This window comes from Neopsephotus bourkii, unplaced genomic scaffold, assembly GCF_033783945.1.
Source record: "Neopsephotus bourkii isolate Nb327-2 ecotype Australia unplaced genomic scaffold, CSIRO-AGI_Nbou_v1 NB_771, whole genome shotgun sequence".
NCBI lineage: Eukaryota > Metazoa > Chordata > Aves > Psittaciformes > Psittacidae > Neopsephotus > Neopsephotus bourkii.
This window is the reverse complement of record NW_026901267.1, coordinates 80743-100216: the sequence shown is the minus strand read 5'-3', so window position 1 is coordinate 100216 and position 19474 is coordinate 80743. Positions and strand designations below refer to the sequence as shown.

At 42.4% G+C, this 19474-nt stretch overlaps 2 protein-coding genes across 7 annotated transcripts in view; one reads left to right on the top strand and one right to left on the bottom strand.

Annotated features, from left to right (window-relative positions):
- The window catches only part of DCAF6 (DDB1 and CUL4 associated factor 6), a 92069-nt gene extending 86083 nt beyond the window's left edge, over window positions 1-5986 (bottom strand). For all 6 annotated transcript variants that reach the window (XM_061355062.1, XM_061355063.1, XM_061355064.1 and 3 more), the window contains exon 1: window positions 5796-5986. In XM_061355062.1, coding sequence (XP_061211046.1) covers window positions 5796-5889 — 94 coding nt within the window. In that variant the 5' untranslated portion in view covers window positions 5890-5986. The remainder of the gene's footprint in view (window positions 1-5795) is intronic.
- A 571-nt stretch (window positions 5987-6557) lies between these two features.
- Window positions 6558-14437, top strand: MPC2 (mitochondrial pyruvate carrier 2). The gene is made up of 5 exons (XM_061355069.1): window positions 6558-6787; window positions 10606-10646; window positions 12355-12439; window positions 13481-13592; window positions 14212-14437. The coding sequence occupies exons 1-5, from the start codon at window positions 6682-6684 to the stop codon at window positions 14243-14245; spliced, it is 378 nt and encodes a 125-aa protein (XP_061211053.1). The 5' UTR covers window positions 6558-6681; the 3' UTR covers window positions 14246-14437.
- The last annotated feature ends 5037 nt before the right edge of the window (window positions 14438-19474 follow it).

Here is a 19474-nt window from a genome sequence, read left to right as displayed (position 1 = left end):
TTCTGGGCACACACCAAAGTGCAGTGGAAGATGCCACACATCAGGAAGGTACATTGCTTACATTAAAACAGCAGTTAATCATTTGCATCCTCAGAACCAGACAACTAGGTGAATTTATAATAGTCCTTTTTCAAGCAGAAGTTAATTTGCTGAACTTATAGAAGGAAAACCAACACAAACCACCTCTACCAATTCTGGGGTTTTAGGTGTGACAGATTAACACTTTTAATTCATGCTGGAAAAGAAAAGTAATGCCAGAAGTTTAGGGCACAAAATGTAACAATGCACCTGAAAAACTAAACATCAAAAATATTATGCAAAGAATTAAAGAAGGGCTGATTAAATACCCTGTGACTATCTCAAAGTCTGCAAAAGCACCAGCTCCAGAGCTGATAATTTTAAAGCTGGCTGACTCTTCTTACTCTGCATTATCTTCAAAGACTAAGATATCACATGTTGAAATACAGCTGGGAGCAAAAACTGCAGAAAATAACACATCTCTTTCTGGTTGTTCTCCCTAACATTCAATTTCCACCTGTGGTTTTATTTTTCCACAGAAAAGCAACAGAGAATAAAACTTTTCCGTCTTTTAAGGAATCAGTTTCACTCTCGCACCCTGAGGAATGTATTTTAGGAAGAAATAAATGCTCTAACAGCAGTACCCAATTCTGTCTACATTCAGTGAGCCACTACTAGATTTATAAACTAGTAAGGTTATGAATGTAACACAGTCAATATCAGAACTGATCTGCTGTCCTTACACATAATAGCTGCTCTTAACTATCCTGTTTTTCAGCCCTACCTATGAACAGGGTAATTAACTAACTTCAAAACTGTAATTAGTTTTGGTTCTATTACGGTTAATATCGGTAAAGGGGATCAACTGACACCTGATCACTCTACTATCTACATAATATAATATTTACTTTTCTCTTTTTAGCAACAGCTGTTGAAACTTTACAAAATTTGGCCACAATAAACCTAACTGCTGGTTTCCTTATAGCTGATTTACAAATTTCAAAGCTTTCCTAAATCTTGAAAAACAGGATGAGAAAAACTTAGTCAGATATGAAACAGTCTTTAAAGAGAGTGGGAGTGGAGCTCAGAAATCATACAATCATAGAATCAACCAGGTTGGAAAAGACCTTTAAGATCATCAAGTCCTTTCCCTTTGGGGAAGGAATTGTTCCTCATCTCCATTTAAACCTCCCCTGGTGCAGCTTGAGGCAGTTCTCTATTGTCCCATCTCTCACTCCTTGGGAGCAGAGACTAGCTCTCCCCAGGCCCTCACCTCCATCCTGTCAAGCAGCTGTAGAGAGTGGTAAGGTCCCCCCGAGCCTTCTCTTCTCCAGACTAAATCTTCCCAGGTCCCTCAGCTGTTCCGCATCCCACTTGTGCTCCAGAGCCTGCATCAGCTCCACAGCCCTTCTCTGGCCCTGCTCCAGCACCTCAATGTCTCTCTTGTAGTGAGGGGGCCAGAACTGAACACAGGATTCAAGGTGCAGCCTCACAAGTGCCCAGGGCAGGGGGATAATCACTGACCTGGCCCTGCTGCCACACCGGTGCTGACACAGGTCAGGATGATGGTGGCTTCCTGGCTGCTTGGGCACAAGCTGCTCATCCTCAGCTCCATCGATCAGCACCCCTAGCTCCTTTCCCATGAGCAGTTTCCAGCTGCTCTTTCCCAAGCCTAGAGCACTGCAGGGGCTTGTTGTGGCTCAAGTGCAGAACTCGGCACTTTGCCTTTTTGAACCTCCTTCCACTGGCCACATCCCATGGATCCAGCTTGTCCAGATCCCTCTGCAGAGCTTCCTACCTTCCAACACTCCCACCCAACTTGGTGTCATCTGCAAATTTACTCATCCCAGTATAGAGCAGTGCAGACCAGTATGCACCAGTAGACAGCATCACAACACTATCTTTAAAGAAATCTGGTAAGGTTAAAAATTTCCTGTCACAAGGAAAGATGGTGTTAGAAAATAGTATGTGAAAAAGGATATCAGAGATTAAGGAGAACTGACTTCTTTTGATACTTGCTTCCATTGTGTCAAGCACCACAACTTCCAACACTCACTCTGAGCTAAAAAATGTAATTAGTTCCTCTCTGCAAACTAGACTAACAAATTTGCTTTGGATACCTGTCAGGTCAGTTAACAAAACAAAACACACACAAAAAAAGCCCTGAACACACACACACACACTCTATCTTCCTGCTGGCTAAACAGCCATCCTCAGAAGCATGACCCTTCATAGAAAAGCAAACCAACCCATCAAACCTACCACATTAAATATTTCAGAGGAATTATGGACTCACTTATTTCTTGCAAGAAAACCATGCTACTCTTTCTGTAGTCCAATTATGATATGCTATACTTTATCTGCATGAAGTCCTTTATTGTGATGGCACCAGACACTTACCTGCTATTGGAACTGGCATGTTCTTTAGTCACAGAAATATGGCCACAATGATACAAAATAGTAACAAAGAACTGGGAAAGTATCATGACTGAATAATGTTTGTCAGTTTCAAGGCAAAATTTAAACTGGATACTTCAGTTTACTACCAGTGTTTTTCTCTGTAAAAGCACTGTGACTTTAATAACTGAAACTCAGTTTCCATCTGTGATCCAGTAGCAGACAGGATTGAATGCCCAAACTGAATCAAAGAAAATAATATTATCGAGAGCCTCCCCAAGTCCTGGCTTTATCTGGAGACTTCAGGTACAAATGCTGTCTGAAACTGAGACTAATAGCCTACAAATGCAGAACAAAACATAGCTAACAGAAATGTAAGACTCGCATTTTCCCTCTATCACCACAGTAGGAATTCTTAGCAAATGGTAACATCTAAAGGATATGCCCCAGGTATGTATATATTGCCTCATCTCCACAAAACCTTCCTTTGGAACTCTGTCCAGAACCAAGTAAGCTTCAGAGCAATTAGTTAGAGAACTTGCAAAATCAGACAGAGTTTTGCAAGGACATAAATTCCAGAAATGAACTATCTGTACTGAAAGATACAGTATGATGCACAGATCCTTCCTGGAGCAGCTGTTTTCAAAAGCTGAAAGAGGCTATAAATAGAGTGCCACTTGACTGTCAGTTCACATGAAACTAAAACAATGAGTAAACGGGAAACAGCAGTTAGTTCTCAGATGTTTTCCTCCAATACAGAGTTGCCTTCAATATTCCACGTACTCTACATTGTAGCAGAACACCACAAATGGCTCACTATGCAAGCATCATTCGTACATACACATCTTCCTTCCAATACATCGTGAACAGTGGTGTTAGTTTTGGACTTGCTGTGAGGGTTCTCCTTTGATTTGTTTACTGAGAAAGAGCAAACAAGAAATTTATAACCTGCTTTAGTCTGTACTGGTATCCACAGTTGTTTTGACAATTTTGCCAAAATAAACCCCAACAAAAGCAAACAAACAAAAACCCCAAGCAAACAAACAAAAAACCCCAAGCAAACAAAAAGCAATAAATGTACATACACAATGCCTTGAGTCTCCCAGAGCTATTTACTAAGTCAAAATGAAATGCTTGACTTACATCTGTTCTGTCAGACTGTTGAAACACTATAAAACCAGTGTAAATAGGAAGAAACCATACTTTCCATTCAGACTAGAGCAGCAATGAACAACATTATCTAGCTGACCACTGCGCTCTCAACCTATGTTCAAACAACAAAGCTCCTAGGTAGAATTGCTTAAGTCTGAAAGAGAAAAGATGCATACATACACTAAACTGCACACAAAAAGGCATGACAACAGACCCACTGTCTGGTAAATCTGCACATGAGCAGTCACACATGACTAGCAGCAAAATCAGAGGGTCTATTAAGGCCATAAATGCCATTTTGAACAGAAGTGGCTCCACAAGGCAAGCACACCATGTACTAACCTCTTTTGTTAAAAGCCTGTCAATAAGGCTTCAGCAACTCTTGCCACCACCAATGCAGATATTAACATCAATTCAGTCGGAAGCCTCTCCCAGGTCCTATTCTCTCAAGGCTAAAAAGCCACTGAGCATGTTTAGATGAAATGGAAAACAGTAAATAAGAGACCTTAGCTCAGCAAAGGGATTTTAACTACTTATGCACATTTTATTGGAGAAAGAAAAAACACCTTATTGTCCAGAAAAAAAAAAATCTTACTAAATCTGAGAGATTGATTTCTACTGATGAAATCTTAATACTTCAACTGTCAGAGACACAATCATGTAGAAGCAAAAGTTTTTCGGTCCTTCTTCAAAATTTACACACTACACTTAAGAACCCAGTCAGAAGGATAATCCATGTTTGATCACAATGTTAGGACAATCCTCAGCGAAGACCTGGCCAGCTGTCAAGACGTAACAGAAGTCAAAAGCAGTTAGAACATTAGTTTTCAACTTTTTTTTTTTTTTTTTTAATTTTAGGGCCTCATTATTTTGGTTGTGGGTTTGGTTTTGGTTTGTTTTGTTGTTTTCTTTTTTTCCCAGAGCACTTGTGTGCACATAGGTGCTATATATACAAACACTCTCTCTATAATAGGTGGAGGTCTACCAGCAATGACCTTACTTTTCTCGATTATCTTTTGTGGATGACTGCTGAGACGACAAAATGAGTTAGACTTGGTAATGTGACATGCCACCTTAAATTCCACCGGAAAACCTAAAGAAAACCAACACTAACCACATTTAGAAGTGCCATGGTGTTACAAAAAGATACACTTTCTACAACACTGTAAGTAAGTTCCTCCTCTATGTTTCGGCTCAAAATCAGGAATTTACTTTGCCACACAAGCAGAAAAGAACATGCTTGCCACCAATAAACCATCTTCCGTGGAGAGCCATCCCACTCCCCCAAATTGGAGCATCATTATGATACATGATAGATCACCACATCCCCAAAAACATGTGAATAAGTATTTTTAAATATATATACTTCGGGGAAGGGTAAGATGCAGAATACATACAACCTGCGCCATTACAAAGCACATCAACAGCTTCGTCAAGCTGGAGAAACCTCCGTGTGGCCTCGTAAACTGAAACTAACGCTATTTTTAACTTGGGGGCTTGGATAGTGAAGAAAATAACTGGCGTTTAACAGACGCAGCAGTCAGAAGCCGGAGCTGCAGCGCTTTTACGGGCTACCACTCCCCGCGCCCAGCAGTTGTGAACACAAAGCCCAGATCAACAAGCTGGCACACAACACGCTGCTCAAGTGGCTCAGGCCAGCGCCCGGCTTCCAAAACCCGGGGAACTCCGAGATCTCCACTGTTAACCCGGCGCTTCCACGCTTTTATAAGGCAGTCGTTACAGGCTCAGAGCCGGTCAACCCTGTTCAGCCCGGGAAGCAAATACGCGGCCCCCAGTCTATTTTAAGGTACCGCCACCTCCCGGGCGCCGGCCCGACGCCATCCCTCACGCAACAGTTCCTTCAGGGAGAGGCGGGGGGGAAAGAGGGCGGACGGGGGTACCGCCGTGCCCCGTGGGGAGACAGCCCCACGCGCGACACAGGAAACTTAGGAGCAAGCTGCACCTAAAAGAGGAGGAGAAGGCGGAACCTACTCCGCAGCATCGGGACGAGGGAACCGGGCCCAGCCTCCCCAGGGACAGCACCGACAAGCCGCCCCCCGCCGCCATTGTACGCGCACCCCGCGGGGAGGGGTCGGAGAAGAGAAACCGCTACCACCTGCTCCCGCACATAGGGGAGAAAGGTGGGAGCGGTTGCTGGGAGGGGCGTCCCCCCCTCCCTCTCTCCCCTCACCTCAGGGAACGGCTTTGCGGGCCCCGCGCGCCCTTACCCAGGTAGTGCCTCCGCAGCAGGCTGGGCTCTTCGAGCCCCAGGCTCCGCTTCCTCACGTCCCACAGCAGGTGGTGGCAGTGCCCGCGGGACATGGCCCCCGCGAAAGGGGAGCAGAGAAAGGACGGGCTAAGGCCGGGCGCTCCGCTGGTACTGGGCGCTCTGAGCGATAACCATGAAAACCGATACACCGCCCGGCCGGCTCACGCCGATACCGACGTGAAACAAGCGAGTCACCAGCGGCGGCGCTGCGCCACGCCCCTCTCCATGGGGCACTTCCCTCGCGGAGCCCCGCCCCCGCCGCGAATGAGGGGTTGGCAGCTCTCCGAAACTACAGGCATCTCTCGAGAGCCGGTACCGGCGTCTCGGGGGGTGCGGGAGGGTCTGCCCTGTCGCTCCCCGAATGGTGTGTTGTGGAAATGGCGGATAACGTCAACGCGCTCGGCTTCTCCTGCCAAACCGGCTCTAGAGCCCAGCGGTAAAGCTACAATGTGGCCATCTTGGGTTTGGGAGTGGGTTCTGGTTTCCGCACGTCGGCCATCTTGAATTGGAAGGTGAAACGGCTCCCGGCAGCCATCTCTGAGCCGGGCGCTCGAAGACGGCCAGAGTAGAGCGCGCTGGTATCAGCTCTCCTCACGAAGTGGGGGTAGGCCTCCCTAGCCAATAGCGTTACTCGAAGCCTTCAGCCCCACCACGCCTCTTGCACAGACCACCAATCAGCGTGCAGCGAGCGGCGCTCTTTCCCTCGGCCCAGGGGTGACAGATGGGAGGGGCTGTTGGGCTCCGTGAAAGGACGGTGGGTCGTGAAGGGAGGGAGCTCTCGGTACCAGCTCGTCCGCTGACTCACTGCTGCTGTCAGGCTCCCGCGCTTCCGTCTCTCTCCCGACATGGCGGCCGCCGCCTCGGGGCTCCGCGCCTCTTACCACCGCATGCTCGACCGCATCGAGTTCATGCTGCCGCCGCGGTTCCGACCGTTTTACAACCACCCGGCAGGTAACGGCCGTACCAGTTGGGATCGCGGAGGAAGAGGCGGGGAAAGCAGGGCGCAAGGCAGCGGTGTCGTACCCCTCCGTTACTCCGATTCTGGGGTACGGGGGTAACTGATATGGGGAAAACTGCTGATGAGTGGGCTCCTGCTCGTTACTCCGTGGCTTGAACCCTGGGAGTGGCTGGGCTGCCTGAGCCGAACCCCAACCCGGGGGATGTGGTCGTTTCCAAAGGGCCCTGAAGGTTTCAGCAGTCACTTCTTGATACTGGATGTACTGAAAAAAATAGCGGGGACCCTATAAGGATTTATGATCTTGAAGTGTACTCTGGTTTAAGTCCGGCAGCTGTTTGCTTCGTTTCCTTTCTGTCGACTCAGGCATTCCAACCGAAGTCGACTGGTGCTACTCTTGTAGTTGAAAGACTCCTGTGGGAAAAGAAGGGTTTGAGTTATCCTGAAATGAGCTACCTTTACCTGACCTACATCATATATTTCAGAAAACATGGGATTTTGTGTTATTAGGGAGAAATCTCTTGTAAGATGATCCTCTTCAATGCCATTTAGGTGATGTTTGTCACGTAAACAAATTGCATAGGATAGTTTAAAAGAGTGCTCGATAAAATCCTGAAATTCCGTAGGCTGTCGTTCCCACTGTTTTGTTTCAGTGGGGTGTGCATCCTTGACTCTTCACCTACCTGGAATATGCACTGTGAAAATGGACTTCAGTCCATTTAGGCAGTTGTTCTGTTCTCCTCTAACAGTCCTTTCTGGAAATGAAAACTATTGCTTTAAAGAAGTCACAGTCAAAGAGTGAAAACTGCAGTTATCAGAATGTCTGATTTGCACTGAATTCACTAGATCAATATATATATTTAATATTAAAGTATTTTTAATGTATAAAGAGTCAATACATCCAGCATTTCCACTGTAGAGGTGCCAGGCCTCTAAGTGCCATGTTCATCTTGGGTGAAATGTGGCAGCTTCCAATTGCTTTTATTGAAAACAAAACATGGTGAGCACTGGGAACATCTGTGTTCATTATTTGTCAGAAATATGGTACTAATGGAAAAAGGCTTTGGAGGTTCTCTTGCAGTGCTTTTCACAGTACTACTGCCTGTGGGCCACTTTTTCCATTACCTTAATCATGAAATTAATTAAAAAAAATCCATTTTTAGGGACTCTGTATGAATGTATACATATATTTACATATATATCTGCTATAATCTGTACTGATGGTGTGAGAAAAGCCACAGAGGAAGCATGAACCTCTAAAGAGCTTCATCAAAGCTGAACCTCTGCCAATTCTGTTTAAGCCTTAAATGTCTTGAAGGTGGTTCTGTGAAAAAGTTATGCAATAGATGTCACTCTGCCTGCAAAACAAGTAGGTTAAAAATTAAAAGCTCACACTTTATCCCCAGTGATGTCCAAGTTTTGAATCTAATTTAGGAATATGAGCATTGTTATCATGAAATTATAAATCACTTGTCAGAAATTAAGAACAAAGTTTACTTCTTTTCTGGCACAGACATCTTCCAGTAAAATAATTGATGCGTGGTATGAAAAGCTGTTTCTTTGGCTGGCATTGCACAGCATGAGGCTGCTGGAGGACAGTGAATGGCCTGCAGTACAGGCTGCCACAGAGCTCCTGGCAGCCTTGGGGAAGCATGGATTGAGCTTGTGCTCTCCTTTGGCCTCTTTTGTTCATTTTGCCTAACTAAACTGTCTAGGACAAAGACTCAATAGAAGTCCTAAATTCTATAAACTGTTCACACATATGATATCCAGATTAGCCTCTGGTATGCCCCTGCTGCTGTATGTGCTGCTGTCAAATTCATCCTTGAAAAATTCATCCAGGTATCAGGATCTGGGAAGAGCTCACCTTGGCTGCATGCTTACTAGAATGCCTCCAGGAGAGGTGATCTGCATAAAGCATTTGACAGTCTTCCCTTACAACAAGCTTGGCTCTGTACCTTACTTGTTTCAATTGTTTCTTACTTTTGTAGTCAGCAGTTTTAAATTACCGGGTTATAAATTAATAATAAAAATCAGTCATCTTGAAAACTGTACAAGCTGTTTAAGGAATGTAAATTTAATAATACTCAGCCCACATTCTTTAATACTCCAAATCTGAATGTTTAGAAGAAAATAGATGGCAGTAATTAAAGCTATGTCTGTGGGACCTCTGTAAGACTTGATTTATAAAGAGCTGTATTTGCAGTATGATACTCACATTCTAAGTAGCTGGCTAAGAGAACAGCAACTGAAGTTTGTCTTTAAAGGATGAACAGTCACCTGTATTCAACAATATTAGATGGTTTTAGTGGATTTACAACCCCAGACATTGTAAAAACACCCCAAACAAACAAACAAACAAAAAACCACACAACAAAAAACCACTTGTAATCCTAGTAGTTACTAACTGCAGTTTGAAATTTGATCGCTGTAGTGAGCTCTGTGGGTCTGAAGAGGGCTTTATGCAAAGCTGCCAATCTACTTTTGTTGCTGTCTGTGCTGCAGTTGCCCTGCCCTTTTATAGAGCTTATTTGGCCTTAGGGTGATGACACAACCGATAGTTGTAACAGTCAGTGTTATTCCCCAAATTATGAGTTGCTTCACAGGTGAAAGTTAATTTTCTCCAAATCATAGTTTTAAACCTGAGGGTTCCTAAACCAGGGAGTATAAGTAGTTACTGAAAGGCTTTTTTAAGGCCGAAATGTTAGTGACAAATCAGCTCACATAAAAAGAAAGCAACCAAAGTCCTAGTGGTTATCATTTATATTTAAAAACTTTACTAATAATATGTAACTATTACAGTGAAAACTTGGCTTCATCTTGCATGTTATCAGAATGCTGAGCAGCGGCCTAGCAAGGCCTAAACCTTAACATGTTTTGATGAAACCAGAACCAGTGTTTTCTGTCTCCCAGTGTGGTAGGTTAACAGTTTGGACTGTGGTCTCTATTTTAAGACCTCAATCAGGAGTCCTGGATTAATGATTTCTGGCATGGTTGGCCATCTGCACATTGTAGGCATGGCATTAGAGTACCTTTTTTTAACCAACCATTTGCCATTTTGCCACTGCTGTAAGAGATTTATTTGCAAAAGAGATGGTTTTCCCAGATCTCATTCCAATGACTTTTCTCCCTTCTTTCTGTAGATTTTTGCCCCCTTTCCCCACAGTCTTCCTTTGCCTATTGGTAGATTACTGGGGTGTTGGGTTGATTGCGTAGGAAGCATTGTTTCTGTTAGAAAGGCTTGGTTATTCAGAGGTGCAGATTACAGGTGAATGAGGACAGTCTCCTTGTGACATTTACTACTGCTTAGGTTTGTAATTTGTACTTACTTATAATGCTGTGCTGCGTGTCTTCTGCAGCGTGAAGAGGTGGGCTGTGATTTAGGAAGAGCAGGAGGGACTGACTTGTTACAGTACCAGTAATAAGATATTTTGGAGTTTTACTTTACAAGATTCAGTTCACAAAGATTTCAAATACTAACTGTGAGAGTAGCTGCGGAGTAGCTTTTAATCATTACAGACACTGTCTTCACTATTTCTAGGACTTATCCTAACTTCCTTTGTTATATATGTGTTTTCCCTGCTCTAGTGTCCTTGTTTTCTTAAAACTGGAAATAACAAAATCCTACTCACCTGTTGCAGAAACGGGATGACTGATTACATGGCTGAAGGATGATGCTAGAGCTTGTACGGTAGTAGAAACTGCTAATATACACAATTCATTATTTAAAAAAACAAACCAAAACTTACTGTGTGTATTAAACCAGCCACATCTCACTGAATAATCTAATGACTTTTCTTTTTCCTCCCCTCAGGTCCCAAAACAGTTTTTTTCTGGGCACCTCTTATGAAATGGGTAAGTACAAAATGCCAGCTAGTGTCTGGATGTGTGTCAAAGTGCAATCTGCAGCCACCAATTGAGCAAGCAGTGGTTTCCCAGCAGATACCTGAACCTACAGAAAGATTTAATACCAAGGCTTTAGGTTTTGATTTGCAGGGAGAAACAAAACTAGCATTAATAACATACAACATGCACGGGAGATAGCAGGGAGGGGGGAAATGCTTTGTCAAAAAACTGTACTTTTTGCTGAAACTTTCAGAAAGGCTTTCTCATGTGAAACAGTTTCTTAAGGAAGTTATAAACTGGCGTAATTCAAAACTCTTTAAGACAAAACTCTTTTGTCTGAGATTGAGGTATTTGAAAAGTACCGTAATTTGAAGACAGGTTAAAGCATGTCAGAGTGCAAGGTAATCTTGAGAAAAGGTAAAAAAAAAAAAGAAAAAAAAAAAAAGCAGGTGCCCTTTTGGCTGTTGGTAGCTCTCTGCTTCCCACTTGGTTACACCCCCTAGCTATGGTTGTGCACAGGTGAAGTAAACATCTCATCCTAAATCACTGTACTCAATTGTATTGGTGTAGATAAATGACCTCTAAAATCATAAAGCAATTTGATCTCTATGCTTGATAACAAGAAAGGATATAACCTGCTCTTCCTATCGCCAGCTGGTTCCCAAGTTTCCCATTTGTGAGCCCCAACTTTTCATAGGCCACAGGCAACACGTTATGCTCTAAGCTGTAGTTTGGTTTCTTTGTCATTCTAAACTGGAGCTGCAGAAACCATGGTTAACCTTCCCCTTTCTCAGAGGCTCTTCTAGGTGACATGCTCCTGAGCCTAAGCATACAAGCAACTCTTCTGAGCAGGCTGGTATCAACAACTGCTGTATCAAAAGAGCATACACAAAGATGATTTTTTATTTTATGCACATGCAGGAAACAGTGAAATTCTTCACTGAGAAGTGAAAATAACTTTTCCCCTACACAGCAAAGGTACTTACCTATGTGTGCTGGAAGCCTGTACCTCTATGGCACCGCTACAACAGCATCATTCCCATAAGTGAGGCAGTACATGGACTTCTCTACCGTTAAAACCTGGTTTCTTGATTGGAGCCAAAGGAGTCCTTAATGGCAGTCAGTGGATTAAAAGCATTAGGACTCTCTTATTTGTGGGATTTTGTTTATTTTCTTTTTTTGTGAACTCCTGTAGCATGAGATTGTATTTCCAGTAGAGGGCAATAACACAAGAATCAAATCAAGCATATTTGCTAGCAAAGTTGTCAAGTACATCAGCCAAGCTATTCCTACCTTCACCTAGAGGTTTTCTACTTTTACTGATATTTAAAATGCAGCAGTTTTACCTCCTCAGTGAAGGTGGTATCACGTCTAAATCTTTAACAGCAATATCTTAGCCTGAGCTTTAGGAAGCTGCTTTCTTAAGCAGCTGTGCTTAAATTAACGTTGTTCTTAAATTAATACAAAATTGCCACTGCCTGGAATTTTACTGCAAGCTAATAAAATTCCAGTGCATCCCCTACAACTGTGTTCGTACTCCTACCACAAGGGATTAGAAGTAGATAGTGTCTCCCAGAGTCAAATTACTCTGCTAATTTAATGCATCCTACCTCCTGCATAATGCATATGGAATATGCATTGAGGTATGAAGCAACTTCCCCTTGTAAAGCAGAGGGAGGTCTGTTAAAGGAGGTGCTCACAGAATTTTTCTTCACAGGGTTTGGTATGTGCTGGAATGGCTGATATGACCAGACCAGCAGAAAAGCTCAGCACAGCACAGTCTGCAGTGTTAACGGCCACAGGTAAAGCCAAAGTTACTGTATGCTTTTATGCAGCACCCTCTCTGAAACTTCTTCCAGAATCCTTCATCAGAACTAACCTGCTTCTACAGAAAAGGCTTAACTGTAATACACTAAGTCTCAGTGTTGCTGTCAGATGAGAATTCCAGGACAGGCCTATGCTTGTTATTAAAACTGTAAGAATTCTGTGATTATATCAGTTTTCTGCATGTGTCTTAATTTGGAATTGTCCAGAGCAAATTGTTAGGAGTTAGAATTCTGAGTTTCATCCCTTAAATTACAATTATACCACTTATTCCACTAAGTGACCTCCTTTGCTTCAGATGAAGCAATTCTAAAATCTCCAGGATATAGTGACTCTTCTAGAACAGAGTTTAAGGGATTAAAGAGTGGTAGGCCAATTACACTAACATAACTGGAAAGAACTCCTACGTGTTAAAAGAACTTGGAAGCAGTGGTACATAGACTGCTGCACTGCTGTCTGTCATCAGTTTTCATGCTGGCAGAAATATAACCACCTGTATTCAAGGTGTTCCACCTTATCTTGTCAGGGGTGGGACTTCTAGCAGCTCAAGCTGAAAATCAAAACTGCAGCTGCCACCTTCCTTCTCCAGACTTTATTTTCTCTCTGCATTTTACATGATATGTAGACCTTTTTTGACTGGTGGATTCTATAGAATGTCTAAGCTGAGTACCCTGGCAGAAGGCTGGGTATACTACACCAAAATGACACTACCCTGCAACTGTGCTGGAGAATTAAGGTCTAGACTGCTGTAGAGTACACAGGATCTTTCTTTCCTATTAAGACTATGATTGACTCTTATTATCTAGTTGTTTTGCAAAAATGCAGTACATACCAGTAGCTGTCCCATGGCCACTTGATGTGCTTTTAACTGAGAACTGGCTAAGTATAAGAAAAGCAGTTGTCTAACATGAGGTTATAAAATCTGTTTGCTTAAACTGGCTCGTGATTCTGTCTCCAATATGTCTGAATATTTCACTTTAAAGACTTAACATCTTTAAACTTTCCCCTTCATTCAACAGGCCTCATTTGGTCAAGGTACTCTCTAGTTATTATTCCTAAGAACTGGAGTCTGTTTGCTGTAAACTTCTTTGTTGGCTGTGCTGGTGGTTCTCAACTCTACCGAATATGGAGGTATGTATTCAGCAGGAATTTCTACATCCTAGGACACAACACCTCAGCTTAAGCAGGAGTTTATAAATCCTGCCAGCTTTCATGTCAGTGCAACAGACAAGAGGAAGTAAGCAATTAAACAACTAGAACTTTTTTTGTTAGTTTCCCAGTTGAGTAAGAGTGAAGTTTTAAATATTTTCAGCATAACTAGAGCACATTTTAAGGAACGTGCTATGTAAAATGTAGTTTTCTGTGTCTGAGGCATTCTTCAAAAGCTGTAGGTATGACTGACAGCCTAGACTTTCTCCTCCTCATAAGCTTTGCACTTCTCCTTCAGCACTTTCAGTGTTGGATCATGGCAGTTCCAGCTGGATTGAAGGGTTCTTAAGTAGAGCAGCATTTTCTAATTCCTTTTTTAATTATTATTTCTTGAGGCTTCAGTACTGGCCAGGAATAAGGCAAACATAGTTGCAGCAACTAAAGAGAAACTTCTTACATGAAGTAAACTATGCTGAGTTTCCACGCTTAAGTCTGTTGTAACTTTAAAACTCCTCTGCTGAACACATTGTTAGTTAGACACTGTTATTGTAATTAGTATTCTATTCTTAATCTGTGCTCTTTTCCTTTTTCCCCTCTATAGGTATAATCAGGAACTAAAAGCAAAACAAGACTAGCTGCAGTAAAGAGATGCTTAACCCACAGGTCAAATCCAGCAACTCACAAACCATGGGACCTAGCTTCACTAATTTTAATGTTTTTTGAGAAAATGAAAGAGGAATTTAAATGTTTAGAGAGCAAGTGTTTTCTAAGTACAAAAAGTATCTCTGTACACTTAAATAAAGTGCAACCTTTTAAATTCAAGCAAAGTCCATGTGTTATTATCTCCTTAAAAGAAACAGATTCTGGATTGTGCCTGGAATGAGTTGCTGGGCCTGACCTTACCTGTCTCTACTGAACAGGAATGAGAGTGACATAGTGCCAGTCAGACAGAGCCTCAACTGCAGTTATCTTCCTCCGGGTCACAGTCAGACCTGGGTGGGGTTTTAACATACTTCAGTAACCAATAGTAGCATTTGCATTTCATTCTCTGATGCTGTTCCCTGGTTGTGTAAGGATATTCTTCAGCCTCAGCCATGTATATCTTCATTTGTTTCCCAGCCACTGCCATCTTTACCAAGAGAAGGGAGAACTAGTATGTGCCACTGGTGTTTTAGCTTCTGTCATCCTTTGCAACTAGAGGCAGAAAACGGGTGCATTTAAGTACCTGGTTCTTGGGAATGTCAAAAATAAACAGCCAAAACTTTTATTACTTGCTTTCCACCCCATCCTTTAATATATGCAGATTTCCTGTAAAGATGTTCACTCAGGAAACATGTACATGGTACTTCTCCAGTAGCTTCTTCAGGACTCAGGAAAATGAAGGCATTGAAATACTGGAGTTTTGCAAAATCTTGTTACTAAGTCTCTTCCTGCTAATTTCCCCCAGTCCCATTTGAGTTACCACTACAGCATGGCAAAGGTGCAGAGGAAAGTTTTCTACGGTTGTAAGAGCTATAGCACCTTGCTGTAGCACTGAGTCCTCTCCTTTCTCACCTTGTGTATAACGTTACATTATCCTGTGCAAAGTAGTTGTGCACTTTAAGGAAAGCATTTTTCATTCTTGAAATGCACCTGATAAGACTGTCAGCTCCCATTTTTTTCAGAGGCTGCCCTGCCACCTCCAGTTCTTTCTCTCCTACATGTGTTCTGCTTGCAACCAACAATTGCACTTGCATTTCTCAGTTCTCAAATGGTGAACAATCCAGCTGTGTTGTTTGCTGAGCCAACAGAGACTGCAGTGACTGAAGAATACTGCCAGAAAGAGGTGGTGTGTTTCAATCCCCCTCCCTTCACACTCCCTAACTGGGTAAGACCCATCCAGCAAACCACTAATGGGGAGAGGAAGTATATTAAAGTATTCACAAGATTACAACAGAAACCATGAAAGTCCATTCAGGAAAAAAATATCCAAGATAACTGTTTCGAGATGAGTCTGTAAAGGCAAAAGCACGAACAGTCGGTACGCTGGCTCTTCACATAACTGGGCCATGCAATGCATATCTAGCTCCCTTACACAGGCTATACACCTGTCTTACAGGTGTTGGTTCTCTGGCATACCTCCAGGACAGAGGTTTACAAAGGAGAAGTACCCAGTCTATGTTTCCAGTTACACTTACTACATAACAACAGCTGGTATTGCAGGGAGACAGAAAAGATTGCACAGCACACTGATCTCCAAAGGCATCGTACTTGCATTTTAGAGTGCAAAAATACCTTTAAATGAAAGGGCTTATTAACTTTAGAAGGGAAAGGGAAGCCTCAAGAAGAGTATAATGACTGAGCATATGATTAATATGATTTTGGAGTCTCCCATATAAAAACGTTACCCAAATACAAGCACTGCAGGGGTCCAGAAGTCTTACGCACCTTCTCAGTTTTGATGGTTTTAAAGAGAAAACATTTCCATCACCTATTGCACAAGAACAATTTGTATTTGAGGTCCTAGGTAGATACTTTAATAACATAAAATTCCAAGACAAGATTTCAATACAGAGTGAAGGTGGTGTGGTTATAAATCAAATGACCCACACTTGACCTCAATGAATCCACTCTAAGGCTATGCAGCTTCTAAGCTGCATATACACATTTACTGTCGTTACAAGACAGATGGTTACTTAAACGATTCTCATGAGTTTAAAAAGTTAAAAACCTAATTCCAGCTCTGCTAGTCACAAACTGAAATATCACTAAGGCTTTGAGAGAAAACAAAATTCTACATGTCTCCAATTCTATATATTTCATTTGGATAAATGAAATGTCATTCAGTTAGTTACAGGGACATATTTGCCTCTACGTAATGGCTCGATATCATTTCATAAAATGCCGACCATCTCCCTCACCGAACAACTGCTGAAGTCAAAAGTGATTGTGATCAATGGTGATTTGATGTACTGAGTACAGCTACCAATTTACTTTGATACTTTATTTGTAATCCTCAAATTTAATTTCTGGCACTCAAAAATAAGAAAGAATATATCTACTGTTAGATGCCAAAAATAAATAAATAAATAAGCTGAAACTGTTCTACTTAGCAGTTCTGTTAAGAACAGGGAAGATGAATGATGCCATTCATATCCCTGGCTCTAGGGGGTAGCAACTGACTTCGCTGCCAGAGCCCAGACTGGTGATCCAAAACGGCACTCCTACAATGGCCAGAAGGTCACTTCTACCCATAAAAGGCCTTTTCTTTCCCCTCAGCTGAGAAACTTATTTCAGATTGATCCCGCTCTTGTCTGCATGATGAATAAAAGAGAAACATCATACAGACCTTCCCCAACTCCCATATCCAAGAGCAATGACCCACTTAAGTTCTAGTAATTTGCTACTGCCTTGAGAGAGGCTGTCTACTCCTCAGCTGAGCTGAGCAAGCCTGCCACACAACAAGTCTTTTTAAAATAGAGGGTCTTAAAAATAGCTATCACTACTACTATGACAGGACAATGATAACATGCTCAGTGCTCCTCAAAGTCCAAGCTGCTCCTCTCCACTGGCAAAGAATAGCATTGGAGAATTAACAGATGAGCAGCAGAGCAGAGTTAAAACTTCTGGTCACCATAACATCAGGACATGATGACCCTGTCTGACTTTAACCTCTGCCTGCTGGCCATCAGGGAGTAGAAGTCCTCTGTCTCCTGAGACTTAACTAAGTAAGCCAACTTAGCATCAGTCCCTTTCATCAGCACAGGTTACAGTATGATTAAACAAGCTCAGATAACTTCAGAGACAAAGTTCCCAAGTGTTGTCCCACATTTCTTCAAGTTCTTTTGACTTCAGCCCAAACAAGTGATTTAACAGCTGCATTGTTCATGTTTCCATGACAAAAAAGAATAATAATTATATATATATATATATATATATATATATATATAAAATTCAACAGTTTTGCACTGGAGGGATTTGGACTGATTTCTGCTATTCCTGGGGAGAGGACTTCTGTTTCTTTTTAGAAAGATGTTCAACATTTTAAGAAAATACTTCCAAGTTCATTCTGCCTATACAAAGAGGGTGCAAGCAGCCTTGCAAAAGCCTCCTCACTATAGGCAATATGAACATACCTGTAGCTAAACAAAAGCAATGAAAGGAGAGGTTTCCTAAAATTAGTTAGCACTATCCAGATGAATGTCTCCTGTTTCTAAAAGTCAGCACCAGATGAGGACTGTGCTCAGATTCTCCAGTATATTCCAGCAGGACAAGAAACATCAGCAGCAGACCCCAAGAGCGAAGGCCCTATCATCTCATAGCAGCAAGTTTTTAATAGCTACATTAATGACATTTCTCCCTCTTGCTCTAAAATGTCTGGGGAGAAAGATGGTGATGACCACGGGCAGATCAAAATCAAGTTTCTCCACCAATCATGTCAAAAGCATTCATTTCTCACTAAGTGTAAAACAAACACTGGCAACTAATAACTGGTAGATAAGGAAAGCAGCAGCAGCAGGATTCATCCTGATCTTAATGAGGCTTCTAATAAAGGCAGGTGTTACCAGGAAAGAATGTCTGATCCTGATGGAAGAATATAGCATTGCCTTGCCCAACTTTGCTGGGGGGAAAAAAAAAAACCAAAACCAAAACCAACACTGTACACAAAATAGTTATTAAAGTTACACTGTGATAATTAAAGGATTATCTAATGTGGTTCTGAAAAGGTCTGCCATCAGCCTAAAACAATTTTTTTATTTACGTGATGTTACAGTGGAACACTGGCTCAAGTTTACAAATATCAAGCTAAGAGTAATGCAAACTCACTGAAGGACAGGAATTCAAACCAAGTTTTCAACTGCTAAATTGAAGATGAGGTCTGAAAAAGCCATAACGTAACTTCAGCAAAGACAAATTTGCAGACAATACAAAGCCAGGAGTTGTTGCTGGCATACCAGATGGTTGTGCTATCATTCAGACAGACTTGTATAGGCTAAAAAACTGGGCTAAGAGGAATTTCATGAAGTTCAAGAAGGAAAAGTGCAAAGTCCTGCACCTGCAGAGGAACAACCCCCTGCACCAGTACAAGGGGTTGATTATTAATGGGCAGCTGGGGACTGCCTGGCTAGCAGCTTTGCAATAAAGGTCCTGTGGAGATCCTGGTGGACACCAGGCTGAACACGAGACTGCAGTGTACCCTGCTGCAAAGAAGGCAAGTGGTATCCTGGGCTGCATTAGGCAACATACTGAGAGCAAGTCAAGGGAGGTGATCCCTTCGCTTAATACCCCACTGGTGAGGCCACACCTGGAGCACTGCGTCCAGTTCTGGGTTCTCCAGTACAAGAGATATATGGACTTAACTGCAGGAGGTCCAGTCCAGGGCTACAAAGATGATAAAGGAATTGGGGCATCTTTCACATGAGTAAAGGCTGAGAGAGCTGGGACTGTTCAGCCTGAAGAAGAAAAGACTCGGGGGGGATCTTATCAGTGTTTTTAAATACTTGACAGGAGGGAATGAAGAGTACTACTCTTCTCAGTAGTGCTCACTGGCAGAGCAGAAGGCAACAGACAGAAATGAAAAGAAAAAAAAAAAAAGGAAAGAAAAGAAAAGGAAATTCCACTTGAACACAAGGAAGCACACTTTTTTTACAGGTTGCCCAAATCTTCCATCTGTGGAGATACTCAAATCCCAACTGGGCAAAGTGCCAAGCAACCTGCTCTAGCTGACTCTGCATGAGGAGGAACGGTTTGAATTATATGATCTTTAGAGGCCCACTGCAACCTCAACCATTCTGTGACTGATCCTTTGAAATGGACTGAACTAGGAAATTGAGAGAAAGGGTTCTGGTGGACAAAACTGAGTAGTATTTGTGGCTACAAAAAGA

Bases quoted from the DNA above. Each gene is read 5' to 3' on its own strand.
- MPC2 (XM_061355069.1), top strand. From the start codon at position 6,682: ATGGCGGCCGCCGCCTCGGGGCTCCGCGCCTCTTACCACCGCATGCTC. The intron at 6,788-10,605 runs GTAACGGCCGTA...TCCTCCCCTCAG, and splicing joins GTTTTACAACCACCCGGCAG to GTCCCAAAACAGTTTTTTTC. The intron at 13,593-14,211 runs GTATGTATTCAG...TCCCCTCTATAG, and splicing joins CAACTCTACCGAATATGGAG to GTATAATCAGGAACTAAAAG.